Source organism: Plectrocnemia conspersa, unplaced genomic scaffold (genome assembly GCF_051122295.1).
Source record: "Plectrocnemia conspersa isolate PC_06_02 unplaced genomic scaffold, ASM5112229v1 ptg000013l, whole genome shotgun sequence".
Taxonomy (NCBI): domain Eukaryota; kingdom Metazoa; phylum Arthropoda; class Insecta; order Trichoptera; family Polycentropodidae; genus Plectrocnemia; species Plectrocnemia conspersa.
Window position 1 is genome coordinate 31,583,056 of NW_028277177.1, and position 19,413 is coordinate 31,602,468.

Sequence of the window (19,413 nt, forward strand, 5' to 3'; positions counted from 1 at the left end):
GTGCGCAATTTTAGTTTGAGCAAAAAACACCGAACCGTTAGCATCCCACCAGCCCAAAAAGTATTATTAATCAAATTTAACATATTTTTTATTCGTAGAATTTTTTTTTATTACATAATATAATTTAAAAATTAGTCATAATAATTATTAAGCTTTTAAAATATAATTTTATTTTTTAAAAACAGACAGCATTTTATTAAATTTCTTTCCCCTACTTTATTTAAAATTTTGTCGTAGTACATAAATTTAAATCGTCAGCATATTTGAAGTTGAATTATTTGTCGGACTTGCGCTTATGCTTCTAGCTTGTTAGAAGTCTAAATAAAACACACACATTTATGCAACATTAGTTATATTTATGCTTGTAGGCATACATATTTTTTTAATGTATTCAATCACGAATTCAATATGAATTTGATCTAAGTTCGAATCTGTATTTGAAATCACAAACCGTAAGTCATCTTCTGGATATGTTACACGTTATCCTACATCGCGCATTGCATGTCCGGTAGTCGCTAAAAGGCTGAGAGAGTACGCGATCTACGTCGCGTTGTATGGCACTCCATCTGGCGGCTATTAGGCATTTGCACATATCATTCTGGCTGTTACTGTGCTATTTTTATTTTCAACTTTAAGGCAGAAAATTGAGCTGAACAGCGACACGTTGCCAACTGATTACGTGCTACTGCAAAACAAGAGACAAAAATATTGTTTATTGAAATACATTTGTAATAAAAGGATGAATAAAATTAATTATAATTAATAAAAAGCGAGTTTGAATCTAGCCTGAGCAAAGTCAGGTAATAAAACTTGTATAGTTTTATAATCAAATAACAGTCTAAAAGTTACATATTCAATAATATTAATAAAAATTCGTACGTTATGATAAGTAAAGGACTCACTGCAATAACGCATGCTCTAGAATACGATATATATTTTAATCTTTAGATTTTTCAATGACTAAAAGCGCATTGGTAGGAGTACTGATTTATAACTAATAATAATATGTATGATTCCTGCAAAAAACTTGTAAGTAAATTAAAAAAAAAACTCCATAAATAATAAATTTAAATAAAAATATACAAAAAAATATTACGTTTAAGAAGCATTCTCACTGACGTTTTGACTGCAATGTTTAAAAATTAGGGACGCGATCGCAACTCTATTGCACTCACTTTTCATCAAATTCAAATAGTGCTTCATAGAGTAAAAATTACAAAAGTACAACAAGAAGTGATTTGTCACACTGTGGTTGAAAGCAAAATAAATAAAATCTTTTTACTATGCGATTTTATAGTATTCTTAAATTAAATTATTAACATTTACATTTGCTATTAATTTTCTAATCAAGAAACACTTCAGATAAAATTCTGATATTTTTTTTATATTTTCTCTATACATACATATGTATAGAAAGAATTTTTATGTTTATTTCTATAATATAAATAATTTTGCAGATATACTAAAACAATAAACATAAAAAATAAGAATATAATACAAAACGCTTTAGTTTATAATTTAAAGTGAAAATATATGCAAAATCCTTTACAATTTAATCGAAAAAAAATTGAATTACATGATACAAAACATTTTATGATTTAATAATTTCAGATGAGCGACAGACTTTTATTAAATATATATAAGGACGCGAGTTGCCAGCCCTGACGCTTTCCGTGCTTAAAGCTTCTCGACGTGCGTCAAAGCTGTTCTTTAACAATGTTGAAATAGCTGAATCAATTACGGTTTGTCAGTTGAACGGTGTACATTGTCAGTGGCGTCGTATTCCAAATTGCTAATCGATGTTTCGTCGAGATTGTCGATTGGAATAATTACCATGGATTTGGAGTCGGATTCGAAGAAGTGCAGCAGCACGCCTTTTTCGATCGACGACATCCTGACGAAGAACAAGAGCAAATCGGAGATGGAGTGGAAAAGCTGTCAACAGTCGCATCGCAAATTATCGACAATCGTTTGTGCAGCTGGCTGTAAAAATAAGGCAAAAAAGAGTTGCGACGACTGGTACCACGGAGAGACTTCGTGCGAGGAGTACGACAATCACCACAAATCCTATTCCGTCAAGGAATCCGATGAAGCTCTGGATATGAGCAGAAAGAACGAATTGGACACCGATTCAGGTACACGGCTTAATATAATATTTTAATTAATTCTAGTATGAGTCTACTATATTTTTAATACCTATTTTAAAAAAGTATTAATTTGATATTCAATAAAAAATAAATCAATGAGAGTAATAAATATACAAAAAAATATAGAGACGCTGTATTAATTATATTGTCAACTGATTATTAATATGGAACATTATCGCATAGCCTAACTGATAAATTATATTAATATTAGTTTGGTAATAAATAGCAAATTAATAAAATATGTATTTAATGCACCATTAAATTGTTCCTTATCAGTATATTTTAAATACTATATTTAGGCAATATATTTCGTTGATCATAAGCAAGCAATTTTTTTTAATTATTACTGTCGCAGATTTACTAAGAAATATATACATTAATTTATTAATTACAATGCTATAATTTATTAGTGAGAGTTATGTAATCATAGGATTAAAATCAAATTTTATAATAAATATTAAATATAATAATTTATTATATGTATATTAATATATATGATATATATACTATATCTTTCTTATTTTTAAGTAATATATTTTTTTAATAAAAAATATATTTAATAATAAAAGCGGTGCTTCTCATTGGTTTTTCATGAAGTTAGAATCAGATATTTATTTAATTAATTCATATTTATTTATTGTTTGATATTCGTTTACATTATTCGACATTATTTTGTCAGATGGAATCAATCCATAAAATTTCCGGCGGATTTAAATATCAATATGACTAATAAGACAATCAGATTCAATACGATCCGTTAGATTTGATTCTGCTAGCTTACATTAAACAGCGTTTTAATTTTTTTTCTGCCATTAAGATAAAAAAAGTTGCTGATGTCTGTCTTAAGATATCATAATAAAGTCGCATTTTTATGATATACAATAATTTCAATTACGCAAAATTCATAGTTTTTTCACACTTTAATTGCATTTGTATAATGTTGTATAATATTTAATAATACGTACAGTATTTTATTTATATAAAATTTCTTTTTGCGCTGCAATTGAAAATTGTCAAGCACAGTACATTTTAAATTTAAAATAATATATTATTTCATTAAAAAATGTTTTTAATAATATAATGCATAAATTTATTAGTAAACATTAAGAATAATACTTAAAAATATTATAATTAAATATGTTTTATATATATATAATACGCTCGATAAAATTAATTCTCGATTCAATTATCGGATATAATGCAACTATATTAAACGTGAAATTTGAAGAATATTATCCTATATTAGAATTTCGTATTAAGCTTTGCCGTAATATATAACGTTCAGTGTTGATATTATAGCCATTAAAAATATTAGTCAGTGTAATGTATGATATTATTTATCGCCGAATATAGCACACACTCGTTAAAGGCATAAAGTTGGTAAACGACGTAAAAGCTTTCAAAAATGACTTTGTTTAGCAAGAAAAAGGCTTTTTACTTAAACGGCGCGCGGCACAGTATCGTGCACGTAAATAAGTAATAAACTTAACAAAGGATACATTAAGTAAATTAAGTAACCCTATGACGCGGCAGATATCGAATAATTTTCGATGCGCGTGTGCGAGTGTTAAGTGTATTGAATAAAACAACTATTACATCGTAGTAGCTTCGATTCGATATAGTATTTGCACATAAAATTACCTAATGAGGTAAACCTTTTTCATTGTAAAATAATAAATCGCGATGCGACGCTGCTCTAGCAATATTTTCATATTTTTATAAAAGCAAATATTAGGATTATATTTTATTTAACTTTTTTCAATAAAAAACTAAGCGATAAATTTTAAATCTATATATGAAAAATTGCGCACTGATTCAAATTTTTTTTTTTTTTTTTTAAGTTGCTTCTCAAAGTATAATATTTTTAATAATTTGATTAAATCGCGATTATATCCATATAGTCAGAATTTATAAATATATTAGCCCTTCAGAGCTATATATAAACATAACAAATAGGAAAAACATTATTTGTTTTATTTGCCGAAATTCCAGAAATTACACATATGTTCTTGTTAAAATTGAGATGCTGTGGACTTTTTCAATGGCCGGTATTTACATAACCTTTTAAATAATAATAGCAATATTTCAATATTGCTATTAGAATTTAATAGATTATGTTGATATTGAAAAAAATATGCTAAATATACATTTCAAATCTTGGCGAGAAGCAAGGAGCGGAGGAGGAGGGCAAAGATGCTTTGTTCGTTAAATTTGTGCACACTAACCGCTGTTTAGCACACCATGGGTCTCTTTTAATTAGATAAAATATATTTTTTGACCAATGTTTATTTTATTTATCAAATACGTAAGACATATATATTTTTAATTATATGTATAAGTAGAGTTCTACATTTAAATAAACTTAACTATAAGAATCCATGCAGCGCATTATCAATACATTTTTCACTAGGGATCGAATTCGTCGATTCGATTTATTTTTCCTTAAAATATTCCTATTATTAAAAGTATAAAGACACTCACATTTTTAATCTCGTATCATGTGTCCAAGGTATTCGATCTGTTGTTCAAAATCGCAAGTCATAAATCATCCTCTGGACACGTCACACGCCATTCTCATCATATTGATTGTCCGGCAGTCACTAAGAGACTGAGACAGTACGCGAGATACATCTTGGCGCGGTTATTAAAGCTGTTTTCTGTTCACCTCTGCTGTCACAAAAATAAATTTACATTTTTATAATGTCATTTTATTTTAAAAAATCGTAGAAATTTCCTTTTTTTTCAGAATTAATTTAAACACCATTTTTAAATATTTTTAAAAAATATTTTTATGTTAATGAAAATCTATTCTTATTTTTATTACAAAACTTTTTTAACTGCATTACATATTTTCTTTCAAAGATTTTTAATGTTATTGCGAAAATATTAAAATTAATATTCTCGCAACTGGAATATATCTACTGGTAAAAATATTTTTGAACCTCACTAGTGAAAATATACACATTCAATGTAACAGTTATACATCGCACGTAAATAAATAATGATACATATGGATTAATTTTACTAACACATGTCAGATACATTTTATTTTCACTGGTAAAAATATATATCTACTGGTGAAAATGTATTTCGATATGATTTCACTGAAATGATGCATTTTAAAAATATTTTTGAGATAGACTCAATAATATTTTTTAGATTTTTTTTTAGGGATAACCCAAAAATTTATGATTTAGAATCAGGGATGTTTCATTAAATGACATACATTTATCTGGTCAAACGCCCCCCCCTGCCCCCATCTAAATGATAGTCGATGCATTCAAATTTAAAATGAGTATATATTTAAAGAAATAAACATAATGTAATAATGTTTATTTTTGTTAATATATACCCCACAAATTATAATATTAATTTTATAATATTTCATATTAATACGAACGTATAATGCGTCATTAAGGGCAATAACGCTAAGTGTAATATCGAATGCGATTCGTAGCCTGGCACCGACAGTACAGATTTCCTCAATTAGGGCGCGAGCTGGGGTTGAGGGTGGGCGACGATCCAAACTAAAATCACTAGATCGTTAAGTGTCGCTTTAATTAAATAATTTTAAAACATCTCTTATTTCAGACGAATGTGACTCTCGATCTTCCTCGGCTATCGCTTCTCCGCCCTATTTGCAAGGCGAGACAGAAAACTTCCCCAGGACTCATCCGTACGATTCCACCGAGCGCTATCCGAGGACGCTCCACCACCATTATGGAGGGCAGCAAAAGGTCTCGACACCCGGCGCCTTGAACATGTCCACCCCTCTCATAGGACAGTTCTCTCCGGGACACAGTCAGAACAGGAAGAAGCGGTCAAGGGCCGCCTTCTCCCACGCTCAGGTCTACGAGCTAGAGAGGAGGTTCAACCAGCAGCGGTATCTGTCCGGACCAGAGAGAGCCGACTTGGCCGCGAGCCTCAAACTGACGGAGACGCAAGTGAAGATCTGGTTCCAGAACAGGAGGTATAAGACCAAGAGGAAGCAGATCCAGATGCAGGAGAACGGACTGCTGGCCGCGGCGGCCGCTGTGGCCGCAAACCATCACGCGAGAAAAGTAGCAGTCAAGGTCCTGGTGAGGGACAATCGGCAGTTGGAGCAGTTCCCAGAACAGAATCAGTCCAAATCTCCGTTCGCCGGCCCACAGTCTTCTCAAGCACCCATCTTGAAACACTTCGCTGGAATGTACAACAACGGCGACTTTCCCAAGGGACAATACAAGAGCCTGCTGCAAGAATCGTACAATCACGCGATGATGCAGTCCATCTATGGCCAACACTTGAACGGTTACCCGAGCCTTCCCTTGTCTTACTTCTACTATCCCTCGGGGTCTTTCTTCAATTCCGGAGCACCATCCGCCGCCGGCGAGGCGCCGAGGGAAGAAGACGACGTCGAAGTGCAGCGAGAGTTGCAGGACATCGCTAGAAGAAAAACGTTTGAATCAAAAGACAGTACGAGAAGAAAACGCGATAAAGTGCCGGAAGAGTGCAAAAGTGCGTCCAGTAGAGCCAGTAGCTGCAACGATATCGAGATAGAAGATTAAGCTTAGATGTAATTTTAAAGAATGTTATGCTGCGTTTACACCAATGCGGATTATTGGATAAAAAAGCAATATTATATTTTTCTGATAATATTATTTTGAGAAAATTAATTCGCACCTCTTAATTAAATTGCACACGCTGCCAAGCACCCAATGAGTATCTTAAAATTTTGCGCTACACAGCCATTACACAGTGTAATATTTTGTGATTCGCAGAAATATGTTTTTGAAAAAATGTCGAAAAATTTGCACTGCCCGAATTATTTATTTTTTACGCTTTTTAAAATTAAAACAGACATTTAAAAAAATTTCGCACGGCATCTAAACCCGCCGGCGGCTGTTACGCGCGAGATGTTAAAAATCTGATCCTAGATTGCCTTACTTTTGCGCTTCGCACTTCTAAATTCGTATTTGATCCCCTTTATTTACATTTCAAGTCCATCAAAAAGACAATAATTAAATTTAATAATTTTAATAACATTGAAATATTTTCGAACAAATGAAATTAAATTAATAAATAATTTTGTTGCGTCGCAACAATGTTTGAAAAAAAAATACATTTATATTAAGTAGATATTATAGCCGTTATACCAAATTTAAATTATCATATATATATATTTTTGTTGTGGTCTTAAAAAACATCCATAAGTTTCAGAATCATTATATTTCCAAATAAAACAGATGTTGTGAAGCTTGCATAAACTAGAAGCAGGTAGCGTAATGCAATTATTTTAAATTGCCTTTTATTTATTAAAACTTTTAAGCTGCGCTGTGCAAATTTTTAAATATTGTCTAAAAAAGTCACTAAAATATGATGTAAAGAATATTTAGAAGCAAATTGTATCAGGTTATTCCATAATTATTTTTTTTACATTTGCATTTATAAATTAACGAAAATTTCCCCATACTTTCTATGTTATTAACAGTAGTTGTATCAATAATGCTATTTAATAACGGAATATTTTTTATTTCAATATATTCAAAACTAAATCGAACAATGGCAGAAAAGATAAAATAATCTTTGCTTAAGTGTGAGTTTTAACTCTGTTATAATGTGACAATAACAGTTAAATGCCATTAAATTTAGAAAGTGTTAAAAGTGAATCTAAAAATTTTGTAATTGAATATCTACATAAGTAGTCCTTAGGGGTTGTTAGTGAGGATATTAGGGCTGCTGATATTACCGATACATAAACTAGCACAATAGCTCAATGTGTTGCTTACATCAGTTCAAAGATATTTAAAAGGTTGAGCATGTGTTTTTATTTGCAGAATATCTCACAAGGCTGAGGAAAACCTCGCTATGCTAAAAATAAATGATCCTAGAACAGAAAGATTTATTTTTGAGTCAGATAGTCTTTAACCCTTTGAGTAGTGAGCTAATTTATACACATCTGTTAATTTGTTTGTGGGAGCGAGTTAATTTTACGTATTTTTTCATAATTATCCATGTTGTTATTTTATATTGCAGTAAATTATAGAAAGAAATTTGTGATTCTCAACATTTTAATTTAACACTTTTCTATTATTAAATTTTGATAATTTATTTTACATATTTTTTATAGAATATTTTTTTTTATCAATTCAGAAGCTCTCATTATTTATTATAAAATTAATATAAATTATTTTTTATTATACCCATTTATTTCGTACTCTTTAATTTACTGCTATTAAATCAAATTTAAAAAAATATTTGTTATTTCTTCAGTTGTGTATGTGATCTGGGATGCCTCAAAACAGTGAAAGATAGATCTCCGTACATGTACGGCGATACCACTCAAAGGGTTAACACACGTGAACCCATAATTCTAGCCCCAAGAACAGAATTACACTCCAATAAGATAATGTTATGTATATGGCATAATTTATTATAAGTCAGACAATTACGACAGACACATATTGTGCTCAGCTAATTTGATAATACATTTCCTTATAAATTAAAGAAGGGTAATTTTATAACAAAACAGAGCTCGCTATCATGTATCCAAAAATATGATAAGAAATGAATGGATTTTTTTGGAACTCCTTTTTGACCCACCGTATTCTTCAGACATTGTTTATATTTCTGCAACAGTTTCTATATGAAAAAATATATTTTACAGAAACAGATATAAAAAACTTTCAAAAATATATTATTTTTCGAATCAGATATAAAAAATAATTTATTTTATTTAGTAAAAGTATTACATATTTTAATTTTTAACTCACTTAACTCGCATCTTTTAAAACGCAAAGTTTTATGGAACAACCTGAAATAAATAAAAAACGCTGATCTAAAAATATGGAATAAAAGCATTTTTCTACATTGTTATTTTTCATAGAATTATTCAATGTAATATTAGCATTTTTATTCAATATAATTTGCCATTCGTTAGGCATAGTTGTATTTTTAGAATTATTCGGCGTGGGTGTGAACGCAGCATTAGGATTCGAACAAGTGTTTTTTTAAGAACGAATCGGCAATTGCGGAGAAAGCTTCGTTTGCAATAATTTAAATATAAAATGCACATTCACTGACGTTGAATAAATTGCAATAATAAATTTTCTACAAAGATAAAATAGCTCGATTTTGATCGAATCATTGGTTATTTTCCTAGTGAATCGCTTTTAATTTTCAGAGCACTTTTGCTTAGACAAAACGCGTACAAATTATAATTAATTTAAAGCTGAATTCTGCGATTTTTTATTCCTGAATTATAATTTTGTAAATAGATTTTTTTGTTGTAGTAATGAATATATTTTAGTTTATTGTTGCTTACAGTTATAAGCTATTACATATCATTATTCTGTTAAAATTATATATATGTCATTTCCTTATTTGAATTTCTTGTCACAAAGATTTAATAATGTTATTTATATGTAAAATTAAATGCTGGTTTTAATTTTTTTATTATTATTAATACAAGTTTCAGAATCTGATTTTGTGAAATCATATCAAATCTGTTTTGTAGCGTTATGAATAATTTAACTTTTGTACTTAAAAATCTAGAGTATGTTACAACATATAGTCGTAAAAATGTATAACTTTAACAATGAGTATTTTGCATGTTAAATTTTACAGAATTTTATAAAATCAATAATTATACATATATAATAGATCGAGTTATTTTATCTTTGTTGTAAGAAAAGTGCAAAATCTTAATATAATACAAGCTCGCTATCGAAGCACCGATTCGATCGTTTCATCTCACTAGATTAAGAAGTTGTGTATGATATACTGTAATAGTTAAGTGCGTGTATTTATTGTTAAATCGTCACACGTAGTACTGTGTAATTTCACCAAAGTAATAAATCGTTATAGAAATGATTTGCGCTCGTTATTATTACGTAAAAGTTTCGACGAAAGGCGAATCTTTCCGTGAGAGTGTTCTCGGGGTTATAATCTGAATTCATAATAGGACTTCTTAGAAACGTTGAATGCCCAATTTCCCGGCGCTCGCTACGGTTCTCATTCAAATGTAAATCGTACTCACTTTTCGAGTTTTGTCGACTTTTACCTTCGGAAAGTTCGAGTGCAGTGAGGGATTTTATCTGTCGTGTTTACACTCGCGCAGTTACGACCGATTAGAGTGACCCGTTCACACGGCTACTTCAGACAATTAGGACGAGAGTGTCTCGTTAGAGAGATAAGCGAGCAGCTTTTAATTTTCGACGACGAATGTATAAAGCGGGGGCTCGTTTCGACCCTGTGTTATTTCAACGAGGTAACTTAACGCCTTCTGTCTCGAAACCAAACAAACATCGCATGACACATAAACCGCGGGCGCCGCACCGCGGTGGTCCTTTCCGAGCCTGAAAGGATCCTTCGCTCCATATACGCATACCGAGCTTTCGTAATTAAACTCGGCTACTTCCTCTTTGCGTTTGCCCAAATTTTAACTCTCGTGAATGTGAACGCAGTGCGTATAGATCAACCTATGAACCCAGGACGAGGATATATGCATTTTAAATGCAGTGTTGGAGAAGATTCAAAACCAAATTTTCTATAAATATATTTTTTGTATAGATATTCTAGCGCCTAGTAGCATATACTCTTCTTTAACAAATAAAAATTAAAAGTTGAAAGTAGCAAAGTTGACATAGAAATAGCATGTGCAAATGTCACGTCGCTACAGTAAACGGATCAGAGGAGATATTGTAACATATAGATAGACTTAATCAAAACTTTTAAATTTTTAAATAATTTAAAATGTACAAAGTGTATTTATTAGTTTATATATAAATTAGTTCACATGAGCAATATCTATGCATTCATTACGATGTTTATTATACATAAGATAAAGTCATAAATTAAATATTATTATGAATATGTAAGACTTTCATAGTATAATATTTATTTTATCTGAATTTAAATTCACGCAATACTTTTTAACCGATAATTATGAATTACAATTAATATTAATATCAATATATATGATAACATAATAATAATATAATATTAATATAAATATATTTATTTGTTTTACTAATTTATTTAGCTAATTTAGCTAATTGTTTACACATTAAATAAATATACTCAAAACATACCTATAAAATTTAATATAAATTTAAACAGTTGGAGTACGCTCGGGATAAGGATTCCGGTTTGTTATTGTGTGCGTGAACTGTGTGGCTCAAAACAATTTCGCTCAGAATATTTAATTTTTTTATTTTAAAAGAAAATATATGTTTATTTAACATACATACATCTGAGCTAAGTTGGAAATTTCAACGGACAATTAAAAATATATTATATAATCGAAGAAACCAGACATTGATGTCACTAATTAATATTTGCAAAATTCAAAATCTTTCACTAGTCAAAAAATTAATGAAGTCTTTAGCTATTCTTCAAAAGCAAAAAGATACAAAATGGAGAATGAAATTATTCGCAGATTGTTTAATGGCTCAACGACTCTATTAAATCATTAGAATCCATTGAATAAATTAAAAAATTATCATTGGCGCAACGATAAGAATAATAACTTTTTTAAGCCTTGCAGAGAATAGTGTAAAAAAACCAACAACGTACGGATTAATGGAAAAATAATTAAAATATTTTAATCCACGGGTATGAGAATGAATAACTGACAGTGTATATTTAAAGCCTTGATATCAATTAACCCAGATATGCCCAAGAAATTTTGTTCTCTTAAAATTTCATTTATAAATAAAAAACAGTGGCACGATTTAGTGACTTACCCATGGGACAGTGGGCATATCTGGATTAAACCAATATCAACACAAAATTATTTAAAATAAATCACTAGAGAAGATCGAACTTCTGTGCCACACTGCACTTTAATGACGAATACCAGCGTTGACGAATCAGCGACTGTCCTTAAAAGAGAAAGCGAGACAACGAAGTACACGCTACATCGCTTCTCCCTCTCATATACATGTACACGCACACAATAACAAACCGGCATCCTTATCCCGAGCGTACTCTACGAAATGACGTTTTGAAGTATGCCATTAAAAAATAAAAAAATAAAAATTTGCAACTATCACCGAAAATATCATAGTATCTAGTAAGCTTTTTGAGAAGTCAGATAGCTCGTATAAGAGAAGTGTTCTCGAGCATAGACGTCTTAACTGTGACAGCCCGCAGATGGAGTACCAAGCGACGCAACGCAGATCGCGTACTCTCTCAGTCTCTTACCGACTGCCAGACAAATAACACGTGATGAGTGAGATGTGGGACGTATTCAGAGGATGACTAAATGTTTCGAATACAGATTAAATGAGTTGTTTACAAGCGCATACCTCACATTTAATTCGTATTAAAATATTTTAAATAAAAAAATATTTATACCCATTGATAAAAATATTGTTTCATCAAATTATATGTTTTTTTCATACCTATAACGAGCTAGGATCATAAGCGTAAGTCCCACAAATAATTTTACTTCAACTGCGATGACGATTAAAAAACCATGGGGCGTAATCCATGGGGCGCGACATAATTTTAAAGAAAACGGAGGGGGGGGGGGGGTCGGAAATGAAAATAGTTTGCGAGCCACTCTATACGATCGAGTATTTAAAAATAATAATATATATACAAAAACATCTAATCAATGCGGTACATTTATTGGCTTCTAGGGCCGTTTACCGTCGGGTGAATATTATACGTTAATTCCTCTAATTTTTATTCGAGCTCATGCTCAATGTAATTCAAGTTATCGTAGTTTTATACATTGTTTCTAGAAGTAATAGTGTTATTGTATGCCTCAAAATATAAACAAATTATTATAATTTATTTTTGTGTCTAACGCAATAAAGTATTCATTCATAGATTTAATGTTAGTAATTAAAATTTGATACGAGTACTTAACGTACACAAAAAAAAATAGATTAGTCAGCATCTCTTTAAATCACAGCGGTCTCCCATAATGCGTGCGAACCGATAAAGATTATGCGGTAATTGGTGTCGGTGAGAAGTGTCTTCGAAGACGATAAAAATAGTCGTTGCGCGCGGATGTCGAGCACATTTCCAATGTTTACGTTCCGATCCCGAATCCAGTTACCGTAATGAGTTTCCTAGCGATGCCAGAAGTCAGTAGTGTGTAGCCGTTTAGATCCGATCGAATTCCCATCGAGCTATGATAATTCGCATCGAGCCGCCACTTAAAAAAGTGGGTGAAGTGGCTAATGGAATCTGAAATGGCTGACCCGGTTGCACCGAGGGCTACTTGGGTGCGGTTAGTATTCGGTAATTCCTTAATTGATCGCCGAAATTGTTTCCGATTAAACTCTTCACCGCGTGACGTCAAGAGCCACTCACAGATTACATAACGTTAACCACTTATCTTCGCATTCTACAACGCTCTGCTGTTTTAGCGGCCCCTAATTGCGTTTTAACTTCTCGTTCAGGACTTCTTTCGGACGAGCCCTTTCGATGTGATTTTATACCAGGACATGTCTTCTCACGATTAGGCGATTGCCTTATATGACTCTTTCATCATTTCAACCAAGTATTTCATCATCACTCGAAACTTCGTGTCAGTTTTTACACGTTTGATTCATAAAACCTTCAGAGCTGTTTATATCGAAATTCAAAGGCTTCAAGCTTCTCCATGAAAATATCACGATTTGATTGTTATTGCGAGATCTCATTTAACTGTAATAAGCTACTAAGATTATACAAGAATTGAAGGAGCGCATTATAATAAGGTGTGTCGAAATTTTTTTTAATTCTATAGGATATCGAATCAAATGTTGCGTATTTGTATGCTAATCAACGGGAAAATATTGAAGAAAATCATACGTTGGATCTTCAGTTCGCGAAAAGGACATAAAGATTGAAAAAATGACAAAAACACGTAATAGCGTTCAAGTACACCAAAGCCTCGTATAACATGGTTTTATACAACACGGTTGATGAATTGTAGCATATTTTTGTATAACACGGTTTCAGAAAAAAACAACAATTAAAAATTATTTAACATGTTTGATTTATTCGCATATGGATCGCGCTATGACAAGATGAGAATTTAACAGTTACACAAGCTTGGAAATAAATTATATTCGAAATTGTATTGATATAGTCTCTGCATCCATTAAAGAAATAAATCAATCGATTTTAAATTCTTGTTGGAAAAAGCTGTGGCTATAAGTAGTCCCTGGAGAAAATGTTGTACCACCAATAGAATATGAATACCAAAGAATAATTAACATTTGTCGTGGTATTAGTGGAGAAGGATTTCATATGGATATTCAAGATATCGGAAGGTCGACGTTGAACAAAGAAGAATTAGTCGAAATGTTGCATGAAACTACCATAGTTAATGACTCAGAGAGCAGTTGCAGCGAAGTAGCTAAATGTTTCACATTAAAAACAACAAATGACGGCTTGAAATTGGCTGATAAATTAAAACATTTTTTTATAGAAAATGATCGTATATTGGAAAGTAGTTTGAAGTTCAAGAGGGGATTACAGCAGACCCTTATAACGAAATGCTAAAGTAAACAATCGCTTATTACAGATTTTTAAAGGTCAAATCCAAAAATACTCCAGAGTCTGATGATGAAAACTTACAACCGATCTCGAAAAAGAGTCGAACATATAAAAATTTAAGTAAGTGATGATGAATGAATGATCTATTATATGTTACATATTAAAGTTTTACCGATAAATAAGAAAGTGTTTATTTAATAAATAACCCTATTTTTGTATGAACTTCAAACCTTGTATAACACGGCGTTTTTGTGGAGCTATATGACCGTGTTATACGAGGCCTAGGTGTACTTAATTTTAGCTACCTGATGACAGAAAATTTATACGTAAAAAATCTCACAAATTTAGGTGAAGATTAGGATTTTTACCATTTTACAAATAGACACACTGTGATGTTTTATATTGAGTGAGTAATTTTAAACGTTATATTTTGATTTCAATACATAATTTTGCAGCTCTTCACCCGTTTCACAATTTTTTTATGAAATAACCCAGAAATCACAAGCGAGGAGGTGGCTGTAAAAGTTCCACCCAGATTTTACCCAACCATCTAACCAATTAGGGTGTGTTAATTTAAGGTTGTTTTAAATTCAAATTTTTATATTGTAGATATTGAGAGCAAAGTAAAATATCTGTTTTTTAGTTCGCATATATTTTTTGCAGACTTTGTGACAAGTTTGACGCATCTTTCAGTAGCTTAGCGTATTGAAAATTTGAAAAATCAAACTTGCAGAGCTGATGGAATGAAAAACACTCATTAAGCATTAAGTACGAGCAATACAGCCCGAAATACTAAGGAAGGTAATGGAAAATCCAGTAAAAAGAACAGTTTTATCAAAGCAGAAAATGGAGGTCACCTACGTGATGTAATATTTGACATATTTATCGATCAATTAAAAAAGTTTAATTTTCATTTTTGTATTCAAGTCAATATTTTAGAAATTATAGTAAACAAACTAGTTTGCGACTTCTGGGCCACATTGTATATACAAAGTGCTGGCGTAATTGTCAGTAAAGATTTATATAAAAGATTTGTATATTTAGTATATTTATTCTTTTTACCTCATTTTTGATTTTAAACTTTATATCAATGAAATAATCATCAGCTATATCTTTACTATTTATTTCGATATCCGACTCCGAACTATTATAATTTAAAAAATGGCGTTCTGATTAGTTTTCATTGGTAACATAGTTGGGTTTTTGCAAAAAAATGTATCTAACTAATGGGGGTTAATTTACCATAAGACTCGTTTTTTATTCAAAAAAATAATTAAATTTTTTTTTTAAATGTAAATTAAGGTTTTAAACACTTTTTGCGTATAACATTTTTCAGTAAGATTTTATTTTCCAAAGTTATGACACTTTTGATTTTTACATTGGCTGCCATTTTGTAAAAAAAATAATATTTTTTTTCATACAGAACGTATAGGGAGTGCTCGGTAGTTCTATACGATACTAAAAATGTAATTCTTAATCTTAAAAACCAAGCAGTTAAGAGCGTTAACTCTTCTGAAAGTCTCAAAATGGCTCGTATGGGGATCCGATCGAACTTATACATCGCTTGTTTTGAAGCAAAAATGTAAATTTTTTATATTTTATTTGGATGTAGTTTAAGCTTTTAAACGTTTCATCTATAGCGATCTTTTCATTAAAATTTAAACCTACTGAGTTACGAGTGTTTAAGTTTTTATACTTGTCGCCATTTTGCAAAAAATTGACACATTGGATTTTGCTAACAAACATATACAGGATCCTTAAAAATTCTATACTCTCATCACAATTCAACTTTAAATATGTATAAATAAGCTTACATTGACCTTAACTATATTGCAAGTCTTATAATCGTATGTATGGTGGGTCGATCGACTCATAACACTAAACGTGTTTTGGAAACAACATACTTTTTTTTTTTTTTTTAATATTTTTAAACGGTATCGTAAGTATATTTAAAAGCTCTATTTCGTATCAAAAATTCAAGTCTATATCTTTTAAAGAAACCAAATACGACCGTTAACTATATGCCAAGTCGCACAAAAGCTCGTTCGGGGGCCCGGTCAATATACCGTAATACTCGTTTTTATTAAAAAAAAAAATTAAAATTGTTTTTAAATGCAAATTAAGCTTCTAAACACTTTTTGTTTACCACATTTTTCAGTAGAATTTCATTTTGCAAAGTTATGACACTTTTAATTTTTACATTGGCCGCCATTTTGTAAAAAAAAATTATATATTTTTTCATACAAAACGTATTTAAAAATTTAATTTTTAATCTTCAAAACCAAGCAGTTAAGAGCGTTAACTCATCTGAAAGTCTCAAAATGGCTCGTATGGGGGTCCGATCGAACTTATACATCGCTTGTTTTGAAGCAAAAAACTATTTTTTTAATATTTTATTCAGATGTAGTTTAGGCTTTTAAACGTTTCATACATAGAGATCTTTTCGTTAAAATTTAAACCTACCGAGGTCAGCACTGCAAACATTTCTAGTGATAAAATTGTATTAATTTCAGAGAAAAAATCAGTATAAATACTGAAAATAAATTCTTCCCTAGGACTGTGGATGGGTGGCAATTCAGCTGGCATCCTCAAGCTACGCTACAAAACCATTCGGACTATGGTATGCCGACCTTACCGATATAAAAATAATTTTATTTTTATATGTAACTAAAAAACAAAATTTTAGATACAATTTAGCTTTGTTTTGTATGCTTGTTCTTGCATAGATCGGTCTGACATAAAAAGATTTGTGATACATTTTAAATTTTGTGCAGTCTTCTCGTAAAATAAGACGACGAGGGAAGTTGTATATGTGGGTTTTTCACGCGTTGAAATTATTCACGGAGCAATTTGCGAAATTGTCGAACAAGTAGGCATTTCCGGAGAAGGAAAGAAAAGCGGAAGAGCACAAAGGCGGGGTTAATTCGCTAATCGGCCGAGAGTCCCCCGCCCGCTCGACCGGAAAACTACTTTTCCATTATTTCCCACTCGTCCGGTTTAAAATTCAATACCCCGGGGTATAGACGGGGCATTAGGAGGTTCATTAGCGAGCGATTGTGCCAGGTGCTGATCCGATCGATTGTTTTAGCGGCTCGATCGAGGCTTGTTAGAGTCTCTTCGCAAATTGGCCGCTTTCGCATAAAAAGGCTCGCTCAAAAGAATCACGTGCGAAGCGCACAGCTCATTAGTGGTTAAGTTTTTGTCGTCGGGGGCGATTCAAAGGAGCTCGAGAGATTGCCTTTTCCCCGACGCGGCCTTTCTAAGCTTTCTGCAAGTGCGGGGAAACGAAAGTCGAAAGTCTATTTATTTATCTCAGTCGAGAGGATTTCTCGCGCAGGCCTGTTCAAACCGCATTACATATATTCATCAAACTCTCTCTTAATCTTGCTGGCAACAAATTAATATCCAATGGACAAATGTATTTATTTTATTAATTTATTTAGCTAATTGTTTATATACTAAGCAAATACAATAAAAACATACGTAAATATAAAATATTACATTACTATTTTTATATCATAGTTATTTCGGTATTCATTACAAAGAGATTTCACTGTAAAATTAAGTGAAAATTCTGTTTCTATTGTCCCGAAAATAAGTTTTCGGTTTTCGATGTTGTTCGATTTTCAACGCTAAAAATTTATCATGAACTGATTTTTGTTTCGATAAGAAAAAGGTCCTAAAGTTTCTCAAATTATTTTTAATAATGACATAATAAAAATCCGCTTTATTTTTTGGTACATTATTTATATAAATTATATTTTTAAACAGGGACTAAGGGTAGTTGCAAAAGTTAATACTTCTAGGTATAATTCGTAAGCGAAAAAATTATAAAATACCGTATCACAAAGTTGTCAGTATCGAAATTTGTAAATAATAATTTAAATCATGTGTCGACGTAAAAGTATCTGTCTTTCTTACACGGGTACTAGCGGTATAGAGCGAGATATATTCGTGGAAGCAATTTAGCCGAGACGTGATCTGTAAGCCGGGAGATGGACAGACGCTAAAACGTTTTTCTATTTGGAGTAACAATGGCCACGAGCTATTTAGACAGAGTTTCATTGCCGGTTTTCGGATCGCTCTTTTTTCCTGGAACCTTTCCTCGAACGCGAGTCGTAAAAAATCTAACAGACTCTCCTATCAAAACGGTCACCCTTCCTCCCTCCACTTTTATTTAAGCGTCCCTCTGTCCAGTCAACGATGCGGATTCTGAACATTTACGAAGGTCGGAAAACTCTTAAATAAATATTTTAAATTCTTACCTGTCATAAATTATAAAAATAATATTATTTTTTACTTAGAAGTCGATGACTTTTCTATATAAATATAAATATAAGCAACAATTTATATTTGAGGAAGGTTCAATGTTTTGCTGTCAAAACATTTTTAATTCATATCTCAAAACTATAATTAGCAAAGTTTCTGTCATAAGCGTGGATTATAGCCAACTTTTTTAAATATCATCGATATTTTTTATCGAGCAAATGTATTTTTTTGTATATTTTCTTTGAAAAAATACTGTTTTTTTTATGATTGATTGTTTTAAAAATAATATTATACAAATTCATATATTTGGTTTATTGAAAGCTATTTCTTTAAAGTTTTATGTTGTATATTATAAAATGATATTTTAATAAAATAAATTAAAAACATTTATTTTATTGAAACTACAAAGAAAATGCATAATAATATATATATAAATATCGCAAGCCATCGAATCCAATGTTGTAATGGGACCGAATTTTCAATTTACAATTTAATAGTAGACTTGATAAAATCAAAA

The 19,413-nt window shown here is 31.1% G+C and overlaps 1 protein-coding gene across 1 annotated transcript; it reads left to right on the plus strand.

Moving 5' to 3' along the window:
- The first annotated feature begins 1,766 nt into the window (after window positions 1-1,766).
- LOC148227860 (uncharacterized) lies at window positions 1,767-8,124 on the plus strand. The gene is made up of 2 exons (XM_088202520.1): window positions 1,767-2,135; window positions 5,739-8,124. Exons 1-2 carry the CDS (start codon window positions 1,835-1,837, stop codon window positions 6,692-6,694), a joined length of 1,257 nt encoding a protein of 418 aa, XP_088058646.1. The 5' UTR covers window positions 1,767-1,834; the 3' UTR covers window positions 6,695-8,124.
- The last annotated feature ends 11,289 nt before the right edge of the window (window positions 8,125-19,413 follow it).